Raw genomic sequence first — 19,662 nt, 5'->3', positions numbered from 1 at the left:
TACCGTGTACGCTCTAGGCAAAATTGGATGTGATGCAATTCCAAATCTATCTGAAACGGCAGTTAAAAGTAGAGTTACATCAAGTTTTCTTTTTTAATCAACACAATCATTTACAACCGTTGACCAGAAAGAATCGTCGAAATTCGACGTCCCCCACAAACGCCACGCTCACTCGCTTTTCAGGGCAACAAAAGTACTTCTTTTAAAACCGATGAGTTGTACTTACCGTGTACGCTCTGGACGGTCCAGTTGCAAGCAGAAAATAAAAATATTTCTCTTGTTAGTCGTATGTTACCATCCGCTGTGTCTTTGTCAACATCGCCGCCATTTTCCTACTTCCTGCTGCGAGCCACGCCCACGGATTTAAATTTGGGCGGAAGCTCTTTCCATTGGCGTCGTTTTCGCGTATAGCAAATCCGATTGGTTGGGAAGGGGGCACGGTTATGCAGCCGAGGAGTCCTGTGATCGGTGGGATGTAAAGTAGGCGTCGACGTCACGTCCGCGTCACGTGACCACGACGTGGCAGACGTCAAATAGCAACCGCTGTTTTGTTTAGTAGACTTACAGTTGTTATGCATTGACATAATGGCGCACACACCAAATAGATTTAAATAAATTAAATAATTCTTCTGCCCACTCTCTTTTAAACAAGTTAACTCTCCCCGCGGATTTGAATTCCGGCGAAAGTTACGCCCATCGACGTCACGTAATGTCAACGACCACGACGTGGCAGATGTCATATAGCAACCGCTGTTTTGTTTAGTAGATTTACAGTTGTTATGCATTGGCATAATGGTGTGCACTCAAAATAGATTTAAATAAATTAAATATTTCTTCTGCCTACTCCCTTTTAAACAAGTTAACTCTGCCCACGTCCATTGACGTCTTGTCTGCGTCACGTGACCACGACGTAGCGACGTCATATAGTAACCGCTGTTTTGACCAGTAGACTTAGTTATTATGCGTTGACATAATGGCGCACTGGTTAGCATGGCCACCTCTTAAGCATGATGATGCGGGTTCGACGCCTGATCAATGTTAGCATGGAGTGAGCTGAAGTGCATGGCGCTGAAGATTTGAATCTTTGAAATGCGCTGAGGTCTGACATATCAGGCAGAATGGTTTGCCATCACGTTCAACAAAAAATAGAAACTTTCCCACTCTGATTAAAACGTCCTGTGTTCATCTACGTATTTTTGTTTTGCTGTGCATCTTTTCCCTGCCATTTCGAGAGCCCAATTGACACTCATAGTTTAAAGAAATGTGTTTGCCCATCCTACTTTGTGGAATTTCACCACATGCGCTTTTGACCAAAATACCAAATTGAACTCAAGTGAAGCCAACACGCACAACCCCCCCCCCCCCCCCACACACACACACACACACACACACAAATGTTGATATGAACATAAAAGAGCCGCATGCGGTTCGGGAGTTGCGGCTTGGCCAAACCTGTACTATACAACTTTATTTGTATAAAATTTTCACAACAGCTGTCACACAAACAAAGCGGGAAAAACCGAAGACGTGCGTGTTCCGCCCACGCTGGATTTATTTGCACCTTTGAAAAGACACCGTATTGCCGCAGATGTGGCAAAGAGTACTTTTGGGCATCTGAGACGGAAGGATGTCCAAAGCATCACGTCACCTGCTCTGGTAGGCATGGTGGTGGGACGTTGAGGTCAACCGCTTTGGGGTTGGCTGACTCTTTGATCGCAGGATGCCACACACTTGAAGACAGAAGCAGAAAAGCAGAGCTAAATGCAAAATGTACTCACCGGTGACTCCAATTTTTTTCCCCCCTGAAGAAACAGCTGGACGGGTGGCCCCGGCTGGCCAGTGGGACTCTTGTTATTCTGACCCTTTTTAGTGCGCGTTTGGGGCAACAACCGTTTTTTGTGGCGCTCTCTTCTGGTTCAAAAGTGCCCTGCATGTGAATTTGCTTTTCCTGCCTTCTGATTGGATGAGCGCCGGTGTGACGCGGTGCCTCTGTCACCGTGGCGGGGGGTATACGTTGGCATCGGAGCGTCTGCCAACGTCTGAGACCGGCTGGCAGTGTATCGGAGGTGTCGAGTGCGGTGCCGCTGGAGCTCACTCACCAGCTGGTGTTAGGGCCACAGAATGAAGGCCAAGGAGAAGAATAGAAAGAGAAACAGAAACTTCTCCTCCAATTGTTTGATTTGTCTCTTCTGAGCTTCGATGAATTCTTTCAGCTCTTTGTTCCTCTAGGACGGACAAATGGAAAGTGGCATTCAAAAGCCAGTAAGCGTGCAAGTAAGTGCCGGGCTGGCTTTGGGCCCTTACCTGTTGCGCGCTGTGCAGCAGATCCATTCTCTCTTGGAGGATGCAAGCGTCGCGCTCCCTCAACTCGCACATCAGGGCTCGCTTCCATTGGTCCACGGCGCTCCTAAGCTCTTCTCTCTGATCCGCCGTCAGCACGTCATTCACGCCAGCGTGGCTGGCTTTTTCGCCGTCCGTGGCGGGGCAGTCCCGCTGCGGTAGCGCCTCGTACAACATGGCCTCCAGCTCCAGGATCCTCTGGGCCGCAATCCTCGTCCATCAGTGGTCCGGCGGGAGATTTGAGGGCGGCTTACCTTATGAGCCTGGTCCATGGAACACTTCCTGAAGTCCAACTCTTCATCCAGGTAGCCCTTCTGCTTGCAGAACATATCCTAGCACAGCTCAAGGTCAGAATTGTTGGGGCACATTGCCGGAGTTCCCCTTGGCTGATGTCGCGTGTCTGTCTACCTTCTCACTTTCAATGTCCAACATCTTCTGTTGAAGTGCTGACTTGGTCACTTTGATGTATTCTAACCACTGAGGAAAGGCTGCTGTCACATAAGCAGAATGCGAGAGCGTGCGTGGACGTGCGCGTTACCTTCTCGGCTAGGGTGAGAAGGGTCCTGGCGTGAATCACGACCACCTGCTCCTCGTTGGTGAGATTCTGCAAGAGCCCAAAGGCACAGCGTCAACAAGCTTCTTTCAGCGCAAAGCCTTCCAAAAGTCACATTTGAGCCGCCGAGTCTCGTGGAGTGCGAACATAAGGAGTTCGACATACACTTACGGCGTTATAGCCCAGGATGTCCAGCTTCTTCATCAGATCACTGATGACGATGTCCGGGGGAAAGGCGCAAGGAGCAATGTAAGGTGTTCTGGGACCTCGGGTTAAGGTTAGGGTTGCGAGGGACGCCTTACGTACGCTCACGCCCTCGGCCTCGCAGTAGATCTGCAAAGGGCTGAGGCCGTCTGGGAAACGGACTTGCAGAAACTTCAAGACGGGGGAGCGCCACTCCCTCTCCTGAAAGGCAGAGGCATGCATCCGTCCGTCCGTCCGTCCGTCCGTCCGTCACATCTCTGGCCTCAACACGCTTGTGCGAGTCTTCCCACCTCCAGCTCCAGGATGCGGAACTCAAGCAGTTCGTTTTGGTCTCGGATATCCTGGATGTGCTCTTTCAGACGCGCTTCTTCCGCCTCCATCCGCCTGACCTGAAAAAAGACAGTCAGACCTCATCTGCGGGGCTTCCCGACAGGTGTGACGCCAAGCGACTCCGCCCAGCGCCTTTCTTTCCGTCACCTTTTCGGCCAACTGCTGATTGCTCTGACGCAGCAGCTGCTTCTCCTCCACCCACTTGACATTCTAGAAGAGACAAACGCGTGGACAGCTTTGGAATGTTGTGTCATTTTCATCCACAAATTCTTTGGTTGACTGGAAAATGACATTTGCTTTTCTCCGCATTTTCCCAGCCACGTTCGGGGGGGGGGGGGGGGGGGGGTTGGTCCAGTAATGCCAGACGGATGACTGACTGAAGAATGTAGCTATTTTGTCTGAGAAAAAGGTGTGCTCATTGATGAGCTTACCTGTCCTTGTTGCTTCAGCGCTGACTCCAGATCTGCTACTCTGCTTTGATAGTGACCCATTTCTACCATCAGCTTTTCTCTGGTCTGAAAGGAGGAGGAGGGAGGCTCCTCCTCCTCCTTTCAGACCAGAGAACACCCGAGGCTGGGTGAGAACGGGGAGGCTGCGACCCGGCCGGGGGTTGCGGGAAGGGGCGCCACCTTGATCTCCTTCTCGGCGTCGTAGTCCCCTTTCGCTGGTCTGGGCTAGCAGAGCGTAGGCTCGTTGCAGCGCTTGATATTCTTGCGTCAGCTGGCGGTAGCGAAGCTCCGCCTCTTCATGCACACACCAATGCAACACAGCACTAGTACCAGAATCAGTCAGACCGGCGACAAAGCACCCGCGACGCAAAGACGAGTCCGATTCCAGGCTGAAGAGGAATGTTTGGTGCCAATACGCTGGCAGAAATGGCGGGCTACCTCTTCGGGTTCCGTGTCGGGGGTTCTGTCGGTGTGAAAAGACAAGGACGATCCGTCCGAGTCCACCAACACGTCTTCGTCGTAGCCGTAAAATGTTTCGATGACCTGCGGGCGCGGAAGCAAACATCTCTCTGAACAAACTGAAGCGACACCTCACGATGAATCGACGAGAGGAACGATAGCGAGAAAAAGGCCATTTCATCTTGCGCAACACCAAGCAGCCGCAAACAAACAGACTCACCTTGCAGGACCTCACGCTTTGTTCCTCCTCAGAGATTCTCGACGTCGGTATCGTAGCAGCAAATCTCTCTCCTGTCGACACAAATAATCCGCCTTTGAGATTCTTTGGATGCAAAGGGAACGAACGGCTCCGGCGCAGAAACAAACGCGACTCACAATGACATTTCTGACATGAGCTCCTGTCTCCAGAGCCTGAAAAACACGTCACCGGCGATGATTGGAGGGACGCTCGTCTTTTCCAAAAGTGACAACTACAGGGTGTGTCAGGGTTTTCCAGATTATCTTTATCGTATCATTGTGTTGCTTTGACTTTGACTGCGACCTGTAATAAATAATATTATTTATCCCTTATTTATCCCTATCGCTTATCCCTTCCTACACAAAGTCGTAAAACACCCCTTGCTATGTTTTGACTAGAGGTCAAGGGCTTCCTCTATTCAATCCACTCTTACACCCACCCTGTTTCTCTTAATTAAAATGCTCGTGCAGGAGCCGAGAGTCAGACTTCATTCGTACAACGGATGGACTCTCCACCTGCAGGTGTCCAAAAGAACTTACTTGTCTCCCGTGTGGTTCTTGCAAAATAAGTTGGAGCGAGCGCAACTCTAACAGGGTGCATTTTGCCACTAGCTGCCTACGGACAATGACGCCGCGCTCGCGGCTCATGGTTGACGGGCTGAGCAGCCGGGCAAGTCCGTCGTTTTCAGCGCACAGCGAGTGGCAAAGGCGCTGACAAAACGGGAGCTTTGAGCTGCTGAAAACGGCAAAACAAGTCTAAAGCGTGTTCAAACGCGTGCGCACAATGCTCCTGCTTGAAAGGTCGGAATTTAAGGGGCCGATTTTTTGGATGGCGGCCGCCGGCCAAGCTTTGGACGGAAAAGGTTTCCTGGCGACAGCGAGCGAGCGCGGCGCTGCCGTACGTGCACCGAGTCGCCTGCCTGAAGACCTTGGACAAGTCGTCGATGATGTGCCGCTGCTCCACAACTTGAAGGAACTCCATTTCACCGTCCTGCTGGCCGCAACCGCGGTCCAGGTCATTGAGCGAACTAGGCCTTCTCTGTGGAACACAAATGCAGTGGACTCTGTTGGCACGCCGCCGTTGTCCGCGTCGACTTACCAAGCTTGCCATCTCCTCGTTCTCCTGGGTGACAAAGCGCACTTTGTTTTCAAGGCGACACAGCACCAGCGAGAGTTCTTCATTCTTCCTGCTCAGGCGTTTGTTTTTGTACAGGAGTGGCAGAAACTGGCTTTCTGTTTCTCTCAGTCGCTTTAGCTGCAAGCATGAAGTGCGGGATGTGAAAGACGCACAACACGCGGGCCAGAACGTATCCATTCCTTTTGCATCGGTTTGAACGGAATCGTGGCTTTGGCTCCCAATAAAAGACATCTACCAGGCAACCGACTCGCCGCGCCGCTCAACTAATAAGCAAGCGCAATGGGTGCCTCGCTGGATGGCGCGCATCAAACGTAGCGCAAACCTTCAAGCGTGCCGTCAATAAATTACCAGTTCATTGCGCTCTTCAGAAAGCAGGGCGTTTCGATCCTCCAGTTTCCTGATGACTGCGCTGAGCTCAGCGATTTTCAGATGAAACCGTCGCGTGTCCCGATCCTCCTGAGACTGAAAACGCCCCGCAACACACACACACAAGCACTCGTTCAAAGTTCAAAACTGTTTTTGTGCTACCTTCCTCCAGCAACGAACTAAGTCATGCGTACTGCAAGTGTGTGATGAGGTGGCTTACGCAATGAAGAGGATTGCTAGTAGCGGCGTTGACCCCACTTCCAGGGTAGTTTAGGCCCGCCCTTTGGGAATCCCTCAGGGCAGCGATCTGCTGCTCGGCAGCCTGAGTCTGCAGCTGAAGGCGGTGGACGTGGCCGGCCCCAGGGCTTCATCCAAAACACTAACCGCTCTGTCTTTCAGCTTGATCTCATCCGTCTGGATGTACAAACGGGGAGCGCTCAGGCAGGCGGGCAAACTCATTTGCCAGAATTGTGACAAAAACAAAGAGAGCAACCGGCCAATTTTTTTCTGGAATCGACTAGAACACCTTTGCTGTGACAAAAGCGAAGCGAGCAACCGGACATTTTCTTCTTGTGAAATAGAATAGAATAGAATGCTTTAGGTGTCATTGCACTGCAGGTATACAACGAAATTGGGAACATAGCCACGCACCGCGCATCTGATCAGTCCTACCAGTCGGCGGATCTCCCTCTCGCAGTCTCTCTTGGTTCGGCTCAGCTCCTCCCGATGCTGGTGATGAGCCGATCGGAGCTCGGCCGCTCGGGACTGCCAGGCCTGCTGGGCCGCTGCCAGGGCTTCTTCCGCGCTCCTGGTGGAGGCGACACCGCTCGGTCTCCCGACACCGCCGCGTCTCCTCCACCTCCGCCAGCAAAGCGCCCCCCCTCCTCACCTGAGCAGACATTGCGCCACACCGGGCCGTTGAGACCGCAACGGAGCGCCGCGACGCTTACTGGGGACAAGCTACACAATACGGTAGCGGCCGCATCGAAGCCCGACGTGGCGTGCGGATAGTCAGACACGGATAGAGCGGATCACCTTGTCCATGGAGCCGTCCCTCAGGCTGAGGACCAAGGCATTCAGTCGCTGGATCTCTCCATCTTTGATTTTGATCACTCTCATCAGCTCCATTTCATGCTGCCGCAGTAATGTCTCCCTGGTAATGGCTAACTCTTTCTGCTTCTCCTCATGGAGTTTGCTTTTGAGTTCCGTCATGGCGGCGGTGGCACGGTGGTGCTCCGCCCGCAGGTCCTGACTTCTCTCTCTCTCCAGACAGCTGACCTGACATGACTTAGACTTAGACTTAGACAAACTTTATTGTCATCTTGTCTGCACATGGTGCATACAAAACGAAATTCCGTTGCATACGTCTTACAACAAAGTAGTGATATTGCAGTTGAATAGAAGTAACATACCCTATGAAAATATATATATATATACATATATACTATATATATATATATATATATATATATTAAAAATAAGTATAAAGTGCAGCAGTGATAATTATGCAATAGTGCAAGTAGGCAAAACAGTATTCAAGAGTGTGCAGAGGAATGCTAAACCATGTATTAAACTTCTATTTAAAGGGTTTATACAAGTTCAGTAAAGTTGGTAGTGCGAGATAGTGCAAGATAGAGGTCCGTAGTGTCATAAAGTACAGTTCTGTGAATGTGTGATGCAGAGTTCAGTTTAGAGCTCAACAGTTCTAGTGTTCAACAGTCTGATGACAGCAGGGAAAAAGCTGTTGCAGAACCTGGTGGACCTGCAGCGGATGCTGCAAACCTCTTCCCAGAGGGCAGCAGGGAGAACAGTCCATGGTGGGGGTGTGATGGGTCATTGATGATGTTACGGGCACGGGACATGCAGCGCTGAGATGAAATGTCCTGAATGGAGGGAAGAGGAGCCCCTATGATCCTCTCTGCTGTCCTCACCACTCTCCTCACGTTCTTCCAATCGGAGGCGGTGCAGCCTCCACACCACACAGAGAGACAGCTTGTCAGAATGCTCTCTATGGTGCTCCTGTAGAACGTCCTCATGATGGGTGGGGGCAGGTGGGCTCTCCTCATCCTCCGCAGGAAGTACAAGCGCTTCTGTGCCCTCTTGACCAGTGCCGTAGTGTTCATAGTCCAGGTGAGGTCTTCTGTGATGTGGACCCCCAGGAATTTGGTGGTGCTGACCACCTCCACAGCTGAGCTGTTGATGATCAGTGGAGCGTGGTGAGGCTGTTTTTTCCTGAAGTCGACGATGATCTCCTTCATCTTCTCCTCATTCAGGATCAGGCTGTTTTCTCTGCACCAGCCCACCAGCTGCTCCACCTCCTCTCTGTAGTCCAGGTCGTTGTTGTCTCTGATGAGCCCCACCACCGTTGTGTCGTCTGCTGACTTCACGATGTGATTGGTGGTGAACCTGAGGACGCAGTCGTGTGTCATCAGGGTGCACAGCAGGGGGCTCAGGACGCAGCCCTGAAGGGAGCCTGTGCTGAGGGTGATGACATCAGAGGTGTTCTGTCCGACCCGGACTGACTGAGGTCTGTTGGTGAGGAAGTCTAGCAGCCAGTTGCGAAGGGGGGTGTTGAAGCCCAGGTGTTCCAATTTTCCTACCAGATGCTGTGGGATGATGGTGTTAAACGCTGAGCTGAAGTCCAGGAACAGCCTCCGCACATGGGTGTTCTTCTCCTCCAGGTGAGCCAGGCTCAGGTGAAGAACGGAGGAGATGGCGTCCTGAGTGGAGCGGTTTTGCCGGTCGGCAAACTGGAACGGGTCAAATAATAGGGGGAGTCTGGAAACGATGTGACCTTTAAGCAGCCTTTCGAAGCACTTCATCATAACCGGAGTCAGTGCAACAGGCCGGTAATCATTAAATGAGGTGATTTGAGGTTTCTTCGGCACCGGAATGATGGAGGCAGTCTTAAAGCACGCCGGCACTGTGGCTTGGCCCAGCGAGGTGTTAAAAATGTCTGTGATGACCCCAGCCAGATGACTTGCACATTCCCTGAACACACGCCCAGGAATGTTGTCGGGGCCAGGGGCCTTACAGGGGTTGACTCTCCTCAGGGTCTTCAACACATCGGCGGAGTCAAGGCAGAGTACCTCCTCTTCCTGATGGGGGACAGTTTTAACTGCTGGAGTGCCGTTTAGTGCCTCGAACCTCCCAAAGAAGTTATTTAGACCATTTAGAAAGTCAGCATCAACTACACCCACCGGGGGGGGGGGAGGGTGAGTTGTAGTCTGTAATCGCCCGTATGCCTTGCCACATACTCCTGATGTTTTTGACGTCGTGGAAACGATCCTGAAATTTTCGACTGCGGTCTCGCTTCGCTATCCTGATGGCACGGTTCAAGTTGGCTCTCGCTGTCCTCAGTGTCTCCTTGTCGCCAGACTTGAAGGCAGAGTTCCGCGCTCGTAGCGTTTGACGTACCTCCTCAGTCATCCAGGGTCGTTGGTTGCTCCGGGTGATGATATTCTTAGTGGTGCTGACGTCCTCGGTGCATTTGTTGATGTAGGCTGACACAGTCATGGCACACGCATGTCTAATCTACATCGGGAAAACTGGGAGGGAGGGAGGCAGGCAGGGAGGCAGGCAGGCAGTGTCTGTCTGTTGAGGTTTTCACCTTGTTCTTCTCCTGCTGAAGTTCTAACTGGACGTCCATCAGTTTGGTTCTCAGCTCGTCATTGGCGGCCTGAAGGGCGTCCGTTCGCTCCGCCTTGGCCCGCCCTGCCGGAGCTCGTTTGGACATCTCTTACTCGAGTCTCGCCCGGTCGTCAGTCAGAGATCACAACATTTGTACCTGGAGAGCACAAACGCAGCGCTGTTTTCCACTGGCTTCGAACTCAACTTCAATCGGTACCGTAACTTACAACATCATAAACATAGAACTAGCTTGACTTATTCATTGAATAAATGCATTTGGTTCTTCAAAACTGCATCACGCAACATAGCGTGACCGAGACGGCCGTTATCCACCTGCGTGAAGTTATTTGGTGAAATGAATGAGATGTTTAAGACACCATCGTTCTGTCTCTATGTAGATGAAGGTAAATAATCAATTGCTGAAGGTCCAAAGGTGTTGTGATAAACAAATAAACATATTAGTGATTAGTGACATATTTGTGATAAACATATTAGGCAGGATAATCACATATGTTAACGTGACTGCCCACACTGTATTTATTTATGGTTATTTGTTAAATCGAGTACTGTTAGACATGAAATAGGAAGTGTTTAACATAAATGGAAGACGAAAGGGGTACTCACCATTGTAGCTCCTGCTGGTCAATGATACGAGCCTCTTCTTGCAGTGGAAAACATACAGCCAACAAACACCGTGGAACCTAAAGGAATGAAATTAAACATTAACATTTAGCCTCAACCAACATTCACAGATACAACGCAACGCAAACTACACAAACGTAAATCTTTTTAAACACAATGAGTTGTACTTACCGTGTACGCTCTAGACGGTCCACTTGCAAGCGGAAAATAAAGATATTTCTGTTGATAATCGTCGTGTTTGTATCCGGTGTCTCGCTCAAGGCCATTGCGCCCACAGATTTGAATTTTGGCGAGAGTTCAGCCTATTGACGTCATTTCCGCGGTGTAATACCCGCATATCTGAAACGGCAAAGTTAAGAGTAGAGTTAAATAAAGTTTTTAGTCAACGCAATAATTTACAACCGTTGACCAGTCGAAATAATCGTCGAAATTTGGCGTCTGTGGCTGGAAGCAGACGCCGAGTTCGACATTCCTCCCAAACGCCACACTCCCTCGCTTTTCAGGGCTAAAAAAAAACAGTTGTAATTACCTTGTACGCTCTAGACGGTCAAGTTGCAAGCTGAAAACAAAAATATTTGCCTTGTTAGTCATCGTGTTACTAACAGCTGTGTCTTGTTTGCCAGAACTGCCGCTTTCCTACTTCCTGTTGCAAGCCACGCCCACGGATTATAATTTTGCCGTGAGTTCCGCCTATTGACGTCATGTCCGCGTCACATGACTGCGACGTAATATTATCTAAAACTGTTTGTGCGGTATTGTGTTGTTCTGTGCGGTATTGTGTTATTCTGTGCGGCGTCGTGTTGTTCTGTGCGGCGTCGTGTTGTTCAGTGCGACGTCGTGTTGTTCAGTGCGGCATGGTGTTGTTCAGTGCGGCATGGTGTTGTTCAGTGCGGCATGGTGTTGTTCAGTGCGGCATAATGTTGTTCAGTGCGGCATAGTGTTGTTCAGTGCGGCATGGTGTTGTTCAGTGCGGCATGGTGTTGTTCAGTGCGGCATGGTGTTGTTCAGTGCGGCATAATGTTGTTCAGTGCGGCATGGTGTTGTTCAGTGCGGGATGGTGTTGTTCAGTGCAGGATGGTGTTGTTCAGTGCGGCATGGTGTTGTTCAATGCGGCATGGTGTTGTTCAGTGCGGGATGGTGTTGTTCAGTGCGGCATGGTGTTGTTCAGTGCGGCATAATGTTGTTCAGTGCGGCATGGTGTTGTTCAGTGCGGCATGGTGTTGTTCAGTGCGGCATGGTGTTGTTCAGTGCGGCATGGTGTTGTTCAGTGCGGAATGGTGTTGTTCAGTGCGGCATGGTGTTGTTCAGTCCGGGATGGTGTTGTTCAATGCGGGATCGTGTTGTTCAGTGCGGGGTGGTGTTGTTCAGTGCGGGATGGTGTTGTTCAGTGCGGCATGGTGTTGTTCAATGCGGCATGGTGTTGTTCAGTGCGGGATGGTGTTGTTCATTGCGGCATGGTGTTGTTCAGTGCGGCATGGTGTTGTTCAGTGCGGCATGGTGTTGTTCAGTGCGGCATGGTGTTGTTCAGTGCGGCATAATGTTGTTCAGTGCGGCATGGTGTTGTTCAGTGTGGAAAGGTGTTGTTCAGTGCAGGATGGTGTTGTTCAGTGCGGCATGGTGTTGTTCAATGCAGGATCGTGTTGTTCAGTGCAGCATAATGTTGTTCAGTGCAGCATGGTGTTGTTCAGTGCGGCATGGTGTTGTTCAATGCGGCATGGTGTTGTTCACTGCGGGATGGTGTTGTTCAATGCGGGATCGTGTTGTTCAGTGCGGCATAATGTTGTTCAGTGCAGCATGGTGTTGTTCAGTGCGGCATGGTGTTGTTCAGTGCGACATAATGTTGTTTAGTGCGGCATAATGTTGTTCAGTGCGGCATAATGTTGTTCAGTGCGGCATGGTGTTGTTCAGTGCGGCATGGTGTTGTTCAGTGCGGCATGGTGTTGTTCAGTGCAGGATGGTGTTGTTCAGTGCGGCATGGTGTTGTTCAATGCGGCATGGTGTTGTTCAGTGCGGGATGGTGTTGTTCAGTGCAGGATGGTGTTGTTCAGTGCGGCATGGTGTTGTTCAGTGCGGAATGGTGTTGTTCAGTGCGGCATGGTGTTGTTCAGTGCGGCATGGTGTTGTTCAGTGCAGGATGGTGTTGTTCAATGCGGGATCGTGTTGTTCAGTGCGGCATGGTGTTGTTCAGTGCGGCATGGTGTTGTTCAGTGCGGCATAATGTTGTTCAGTGCGGCATGGTGTTGTTCAGTGCGGCATGGTGTTGTTCAGTGCGGCATGGTGTTGTTCAGTGCGGCATGGTGTTGTTCAATGCGGCATGGTGTTGTTCAGTGCGGGATGGTGTTGTTCAGTGCGGCATAATGTTGTTCAGTGCGGCATAATGTTGTTCAGTGCGGCATGGTGTTGTTCAGTGCGGCATGGTGTTGTTCAGTGCGGCATGGTGTTGTTCAGTGCGGCATGGTGTTGTTCAGTGCGGAATGGTGTTGTTCAGTGCGGCATGGTGTTGTTCAGTGCGGGATGGTGTTGTTCAATGCGGGATCGTGTTGTTCAGTGCGGGGTGGTGTTGTTCAGTGCAGGATGGTGTTGTTCAGTGCAGGATGGTGTTGTTCAGTGCGGCATGGTGTTGTTCAATGCAGGATCGTGTTGTTCAGTGCAGCATAATGTTGTTCAGTGCAGCATGGTGTTGTTCAGTGCGGCATGGTGTTGTTCAATGCGGCATGGTGTTGTTCAGTGCGGGATGGTGTTGTTCAGTGCGGCATGGTGTTTTTCAGTGCGGCATAATGTTGTTCAGTGCGGCATGGTGTTGTTCAGTGCGGCATGGTGTTGTTCAGTGGAGGATGGTGTTGTTCAGTGCGGCATGGTGTTGTTCAATGCAGGATCGTGTTGTTCAGTGCAGCATAATGTTGTTCAGTGCAGCATGGTGTTGTTCAGTGCGGCATGGTGTTGTTCACTGCGGCATGGTGTTGTTCACTGCGGGATGGTGTTGTTCAATGCGGGATCGTGTTGTTCAGTGCGGCATAATGTTGTTCAGTGCAGCATGGTGTTGTTCAGTGCGGCATGGTGTTGTTCAGTGCGACATAATGTTGTTTAGTGCGGCATAATGTTGTTCAGTGCGGCATAATGTTGTTCAGTGCGGCATGGTGTTGTTCAGTGCGGCATGGTGTTGTTCAGTGCGGCATGGTGTTGTTCAGTGCAGGATGGTGTTGTTCAGTGCGGCATGGTGTTGTTTAATGCGGCATGGTGTTGTTCAGTGCGGGATGGTGTTGTTCAGTGCAGGATGGTGTCGTTCAGTGCGGCATGGTGTTGTTCAGTGCGGAATGGTGTTGTTCAGTGCGGCATGGTGTTGTTCAGTGCGGCATGGTGTTGTTCAGTGCAGGATGGTGTTGTTCAGTGCGGGATCGTGTTGTTCAGTGCGGCATGGTGTTGTTCAGTGCGGCATGGTGTTGTTCAGTGCGGCATAATGTTGTTCAGTGCGGCATGGTGTTGTTCAGTGCGGCATGGTGTTGTTCAGTGCGGCATGGTGTTGTTCAGTGCGGCATGGTGTTGTCCAGTGCGCCATAATGTTGTTCAGTGCGGCATGGTGTTGTTTAGTGCGGGATGGTGTTGTTCAGTGCAGGATGGTGTTGTTCAGTGCGGCATGGTGTTGTTCAGTGCGGCATGGTGTTGTTCAATGCGGCATGGTGTTGTTCAGTGCGGGATGGTGTTGTTCAGTGCGGCATGGTGTTGTTCAGTGCGGCATAATGTTGTTCAGTGCGGCATGGTGTTGTTCAGTGCGGCATGGTGTTGTTCAGTGCGGCATGGTGTTGTTCAGTGCGGCATGGTGTTGTTCAGTGCGGAATGGTGTTGTTCAGTGCGGCATGGTGTTGTTCAGTGCGGGATGGTGTTGTTCAATGCGGGATCGTGTTGTTCAGTGCGGGGTGGTGTTGTTCAGTGCAGGATGGTGTTGTTCAGTGCAGGATGGTGTTGTTCAGTGCGGCATGGTGTTGTTCAATGCAGGATCGTGTTGTTCAGTGCAGCATAATGTTGTTCAGTGCAGCATGGTGTTGTTCAGTGCGGCATGGTGTTGTTCAATGCGGCATGGTGTTGTTCAGTGCGGGATGGTGTTGTTCAGTGCGGCATGGTGTTTTTCAGTGCGGCATAATGTTGTTCAGTGCGGCATGGTGTTGTTCAGTGCGGCATGGTGTTGTTCAGTGGAGGATGGTGTTGTTCAGTGCGGCATGGTGTTGTTCAATGCAGGATCGTGTTGTTCAGTGCAGCATAATGTTGTTCAGTGCAGCATGGTGTTGTTCAGTGCGGCATGGTGTTGTTCACTGCGGCATGGTGTTGTTCACTGCGGGATGGTGTTGTTCAATGCGGGATCGTGTTGTTCAGTGCGGCATAATGTTGTTCAGTGCAGCATGGTGTTGTTCAGTGCGGCATGGTGTTGTTCAGTGCGACATAATGTTGTTTAGTGCGGCATAATGTTGTTCAGTGCGGCATAATGTTGTTCAGTGCGGCATGGTGTTGTTCAGTGCGGCATGGTGTTGTTCAGTGCGGCATGGTGTTGTTCAGTGCAGGATGGTGTTGTTCAGTGCGGCATGGTGTTGTTCAATGCGGCATGGTGTTGTTCAGTGCGGGATGGTGTTGTTCAGTGCAGGATGGTGTCGTTCAGTGCGGCATGGTGTTGTTCAGTGCGGAATGGTGTTGTTCAGTGCGGCATGGTGTTGTTCAGTGCGGCATGGTGTTGTTCAGTGCAGGATGGTGTTGTTCAATGCGGGATCGTGTTGTTCAGTGCGGCATGGTGTTGTTCAGTGCGGCATGGTGTTGTTCAGTGCGGCATAATGTTGTTCAGTGCGGCATGGTGTTGTTCAGTGCGGCATGGTGTTGTTCAGTGCGGCATGGTGTTGTTCAGTGCGGCATGGTGTTGTTCAGTGCGGCATAATGTTGTCCAGTGCGCCATAATGTTGTTCAGTGCGGCATGGTGTTGTTTAGTGCGGGATGGTGTTGTTCAGTGCAGGATGGTGTTGTTCAGTGCGGCATGGTGTTGTTCAATGCGGCATGGTGTTGTTCAGTGCGGGATGGTGTTGTTCAGTGCGGCATGGTGTTGTTCAGTGCGGCATAATGTTGTTCAGTGCGGCATGGTGTTGTTCAGTGCGGCATGGTGTTGTTCAGTGCGGCATGGTGTTGTTCAGTGCGGCATGGTGTTGTTCAGTGCGGAATGGTGTTGTTCAGTGCGGCATGGTGTTGTTCAGTGCGGGATGGTGTTCAATGCGGGATCGTGTTGTTCAGTGCGGGGTGGTGTTGTTCAGTGCAGGATGGTGTTGTTCAGTGCAGGATGGTGTTGTTCAGTGCGGCATGGTGTTGTTCAATGCAGGATCGTGTTGTTCAGTGCAGCATAATGTTGTTCAGTGCAGCATGGTGTTGTTCAGTGCGGCATGGTGTTGTTCAGTGCGGCATGGTGTTGTTCAGTGCGGCGTAATGTTGTTCAGTGCGGCATGGTGTTGTTCAGTGCGGAATGGTGTTGTTCAGTGCGGGATCGTGTTGTTCAGTGCAGGATGGTGTTGTTCAGTGCGGCATGGTGTTGCTCAGTGCGGCATGGTGTTGTTCAGTGCGGGATGGTGTTGTTCATTGCGGCATGGTGTTGTTCAGTGCGGCATGGTGTTGTTCAGTGCGGCATGGTGTTGTTCAGTGCGGCATAATGTTGTTCAGTGCGCCATAATGTTGTTCAGTGCGGCATGGTGTTGTTCAGTGCGGGATGGCTTTGTTCAGTGCAGGATGGTGTTGTTCAGTGCGGCATGGTGTTGTTCAGTGCGGCATGGTGTTGTTCATTTCGGCATAATGTTGTTCAGTGCGGCATAATGTTGTTTAGTGCGGCATGGTGTTGTTCAGTGCGGGATGGTGTTGTTCAGTGCGTTATAATGTTGTTCAGTGCGGCATGGTGTTGTTCAGTGCGGCATGGTGTTGTTCAGTGCGGCATGGTGTTGTTCAGTGCGGCATAATGTTGTTCAGTGCGGCATAATGTTGTTCAGTGCGGCATGGTGTTGTTCAGTGCGGGATGGTGTTGTTCAGTGCGGGATGGTGTTGTTCAGTGCGGCATGGTGTTCAATGCGGAATGGTGTTGTTCAGTGCAGGATGGTGTTGTTCAGTGCGGCATGGTGTTGTTCAGTGCGGCATAATGTTGTTCAGTGCGGCATGGTGTTGTTCAGTGCGGCATGGTGTTGTTCAGTGCGGCATGGTGTTGTTCAGTGCGGCATAATGTTGTTCAGTGCGGCATGGTGTTGTTCAGTGCGGCATGGTGTTGTTCAGTGCGGCATAATGTTCAGTGCGGCATAATGTTGTTCAGTGCGGCATGGTGTTGTTCAGTGCGGCATGGTGTTGTTCAGTGCGGGATGGTGTTGTTCAGTGCAGGATGGTGTTGTTCAGTGCGGCATGGTGTTCAGTGCGGGATGGTGTCTTTCAGTGCGGCATGGTGTCGTTCAGTGCGGCATGGTGTCTTTCAGTGCGGCATGGTGTCGTTCAGTGAGGCATGGTGTTGTTCAGTGCGGCATGGTGTTGTTTAGTGCGGCATGGTGTTGTTCAGTGCGGGATGGTGTTGTTCAGTGTGGCATGGTGTTCAGTGCGGCATGGTGTTGTTCAGTGCGGTATCGTGTTGTTCAGTGCGGTATCGTGTTTCTCAGTGCGGTATCGTGTTGTTCAGTGCAGTATCGTTGTGTTGTTCGTATTGTGTTTAACACTTAGCCTCTAACACTTAGCCTCTAACACTTAGCCTCTAGCATCTAGAAGGTAAATAAATAGGAAGGAAGGACTCACCGGTGACGTCTTCGCCCACGTCCAAGCGTTGTACTTTGTATTTTCATCCTTCTGACAGTGGAAAACATAGCCAACAAACACCGTGGAACCTAAACGAATGAAAGAAAACTATCATTTGGCCACAACCAACATTCACAGATACAACACAATGTGACGTGCGGGGTTGAGGTTAAAGGTTGAGTGAAGGGCCCTCGTTTTAAACTACTTTTTTGAAAAGGATTGGGAACAAGTAAGACGTATTTAATTTATTTAATGGGAAGTAGTAAGAGCTATTGAATTTAATCTATGTATTCTATTCTATTGTATTGTATTCTGTTGTATTCTTTTGGATTGTATTCACACTAACCCCACTAAAACTTCAGCCCACAAAAACTCGCCTCTGGCGCCTAGCCTCTGGCACTTAGCCTCTAACACTTAGCCTTTAACACTTAGCCTTTAACACTTAGCCTTTAACACTTAGCCTAGAAGGTGAATAAATAGGGTTAAAGGTTGAGTGAAGGGACCTCGTTTTAAACTACTTTTTTGTAAAGGAGTGGGAACAAGTAAGACGTATTTAATTTATTTAATGGGAAGTAGTAAGACTTATTAAATTTATTTAATCTACTTTTCTTCCCAGGCAAAATTTGATGTGCTGCAATTCCAAATTTCCAAAGTGAATGAAGGAATGAAGTCCTTTAAATTATGATTTTGTATAAATACTAGGCATTAACACAAAATCGACGGCACAAAATGGGCAGACTTTACTTGTTTGAAAAGGACTGGTTACAAGACAGACTTTTTTAATTTATTTAATGGGAAGAAGACTTATTTAGTTTAATTGATCTATTTTTGTTCCCTGGCAAAATTCGATTTGCTGCAATTCCAAATTTCCAAAGTGAATGAAGGAAAGAAGTCGTTTAAATTATGATTTTGTTTAAATACTAGGCATAGACACAAAATCTACGGCACAAAATGGGCAGACTTTACTTGTTTGAAGAGGACTGGTTACAAGACAGACTTTTCTGATTTATTTAATGGGAAGAAGACTTATTTAGTTTATTTAATCTATTTTTGTTCCCTGGCAAAATTGGATTTGCTGAAATTGTATTTTGCCAAATCTTGCCTTGAGACCTGATAGGAAGTATTAAACGCTTAGTTAAATCAATACAAGTTGGTAATAAGAGCGAGTAATGTTGGTTGAACCGATGAATGAAGGTTGAAAGCAATTTAAATTATGACTTTGTATAAATACTAGATATTAACAGAACATCTACTGCGCGAAATGGGCAGAGTTTACTTGTTTGAGAAGGAGTGGCTTATTCAAAACTAAGATTTATTTAATCTGTTTGTTCCCAGGCAAAATTGGATGTGATGCAATTCCAAATTTCACCACATGATGGTGCCCAATTTTGACTTCATAGGACATATTAAACACTTAGCTTGTTATTATGTTCAAGGTAATCAGATTTGTTTATTATTCTAATGGCCTCTTCAAAACTATTCTGGATTACTACTTTGGATCTATTCTACATTACTTGGCAACAACATACTCTGTAACAGATTAGGCAGTATAATCATATCTGTTAACTTGAGAGTGCCCACACTCAATCTACTTATCGTGATGTGTTAAATCAATTACTGTTAGACATTATTTGTCTGATAATCTACCAAATCTTTGAATTGAAGAATTTGTGATTTAATTAATAGCTTGTTGTTATGTTAAGGGTAATCAGACTTGTATATAATTCTAATGGCCTTCTTTTGAAAACTATTCTGAATTACAACTTTGGATCTTATATTACTTTGCAACAATCTACTCCGTGACAGATTAGGCAGTATAATCACATATGTTAACTTCAGTGCCCACACTGTATTTATTTATGGTTATTTGTTAAATCAAGTACTGTTAGACATGAAATAGGAAGTGTTTAACATAAATGTTATGGCTACTCACCATTGTAGCTCGCTCCTGGTCAATGATACGAGCCTCTTCTTGCAGTGGAAAACTTGCAGCCAACAAACACCGTGGAACCTAAAGGAATGAAATTAAACATTAACATTTCGCCTCGACCAATTTTCACACGTACAACGCAACGCGGCTACACTTCTGCTATTACAAACGTAAATCTCCTTAAACACAATGAGTGTTACTTACCGTGTACGCTCTAGACGGTCCAGTTGCAAGCAGAAAATAAAGATATTTCTGTTGATAATCGTCGCTGCTCAGTGGCTCACGGCCATCGCGCCAACAGATTTGAATTTTGGCGGAGGTTCGGGCAATTACGTCATATCCACGGCACATGACTGCGACGTAATACCCGCTTATCTGAAACGGCAGTTAAAAGTAGAGTTACATCAAGTTTTCTTGGAACCTAAACGAATGAAAGAAAACTATCATTTGGCCACAACCAACATTCACAGATACAACACAACGTGCGGGGTTGGGGTTAAAGATTGAGTGAAGGGCCCTCGTTTTAAACTACTGTTTTGAAAAGGAGTGGGAACAAGTAAGACGTATTTAATTTATTTAATGGGAAGTAGTAAGACTT

At 49.0% G+C, this 19,662-nt stretch overlaps 1 protein-coding gene and 1 long non-coding RNA gene across 2 annotated transcripts; both read right to left on the bottom strand.

The window, feature by feature from the left end:
* Nucleotides 1-3,004: 3,004 nt before the first annotated feature.
* Nucleotides 3,005-3,632, bottom strand: LOC148377818 (janus kinase and microtubule-interacting protein 3-like). The gene is made up of 3 exons (XM_088368125.1): nucleotides 3,575-3,632; nucleotides 3,388-3,486; nucleotides 3,005-3,298 (listed from the first exon to the last, which is right to left on the bottom strand). Exons 2-3 carry the CDS (start codon nucleotides 3,475-3,477, stop codon nucleotides 3,005-3,007), a joined length of 384 nt encoding a protein of 127 aa, XP_088224251.1. The 5' UTR covers nucleotides 3,478-3,486; nucleotides 3,575-3,632.
* Nucleotides 3,633-4,018: 386 nt separating this feature from the next.
* On the bottom strand, nucleotides 4,019-19,373 carry LOC148377817 (uncharacterized). The gene is made up of 4 exons (XR_015856407.1): nucleotides 19,269-19,373; nucleotides 19,068-19,145; nucleotides 17,135-17,223; nucleotides 4,019-4,199 (listed from the first exon to the last, which is right to left on the bottom strand). It is a non-coding gene; the product is annotated as an uncharacterized LOC148377817 (long non-coding RNA).
* Between the last annotated feature and the right edge of the window lie 289 nt (nucleotides 19,374-19,662).

This window comes from Syngnathus floridae, unplaced genomic scaffold (assembly GCF_059516105.1).
Source record: "Syngnathus floridae isolate MCC-2025c unplaced genomic scaffold, RoL_Sflo_1.0 HiC_scaffold_84, whole genome shotgun sequence".
Classification (NCBI taxonomy): domain Eukaryota; kingdom Metazoa; phylum Chordata; class Actinopteri; order Syngnathiformes; family Syngnathidae; genus Syngnathus; species Syngnathus floridae.
This window is presented reverse-complemented; position numbering and strand designations above follow the sequence as displayed.

Coding starts and splice junctions, on each gene's coding strand:
- LOC148377818 (XM_088368125.1), bottom strand. CDS start 3,477: ATGGAGGCGGAAGAAGCGCGTCTGAAAGAGCACATCCAGGATATCCGA. Junction 3,299..3,387: donor TCCGCATCCTGGAGCTGGAG/GTGGGAAGACTC, acceptor TCTGCCTTTCAG/GAGAGGGAGTGGCGCTCCCC.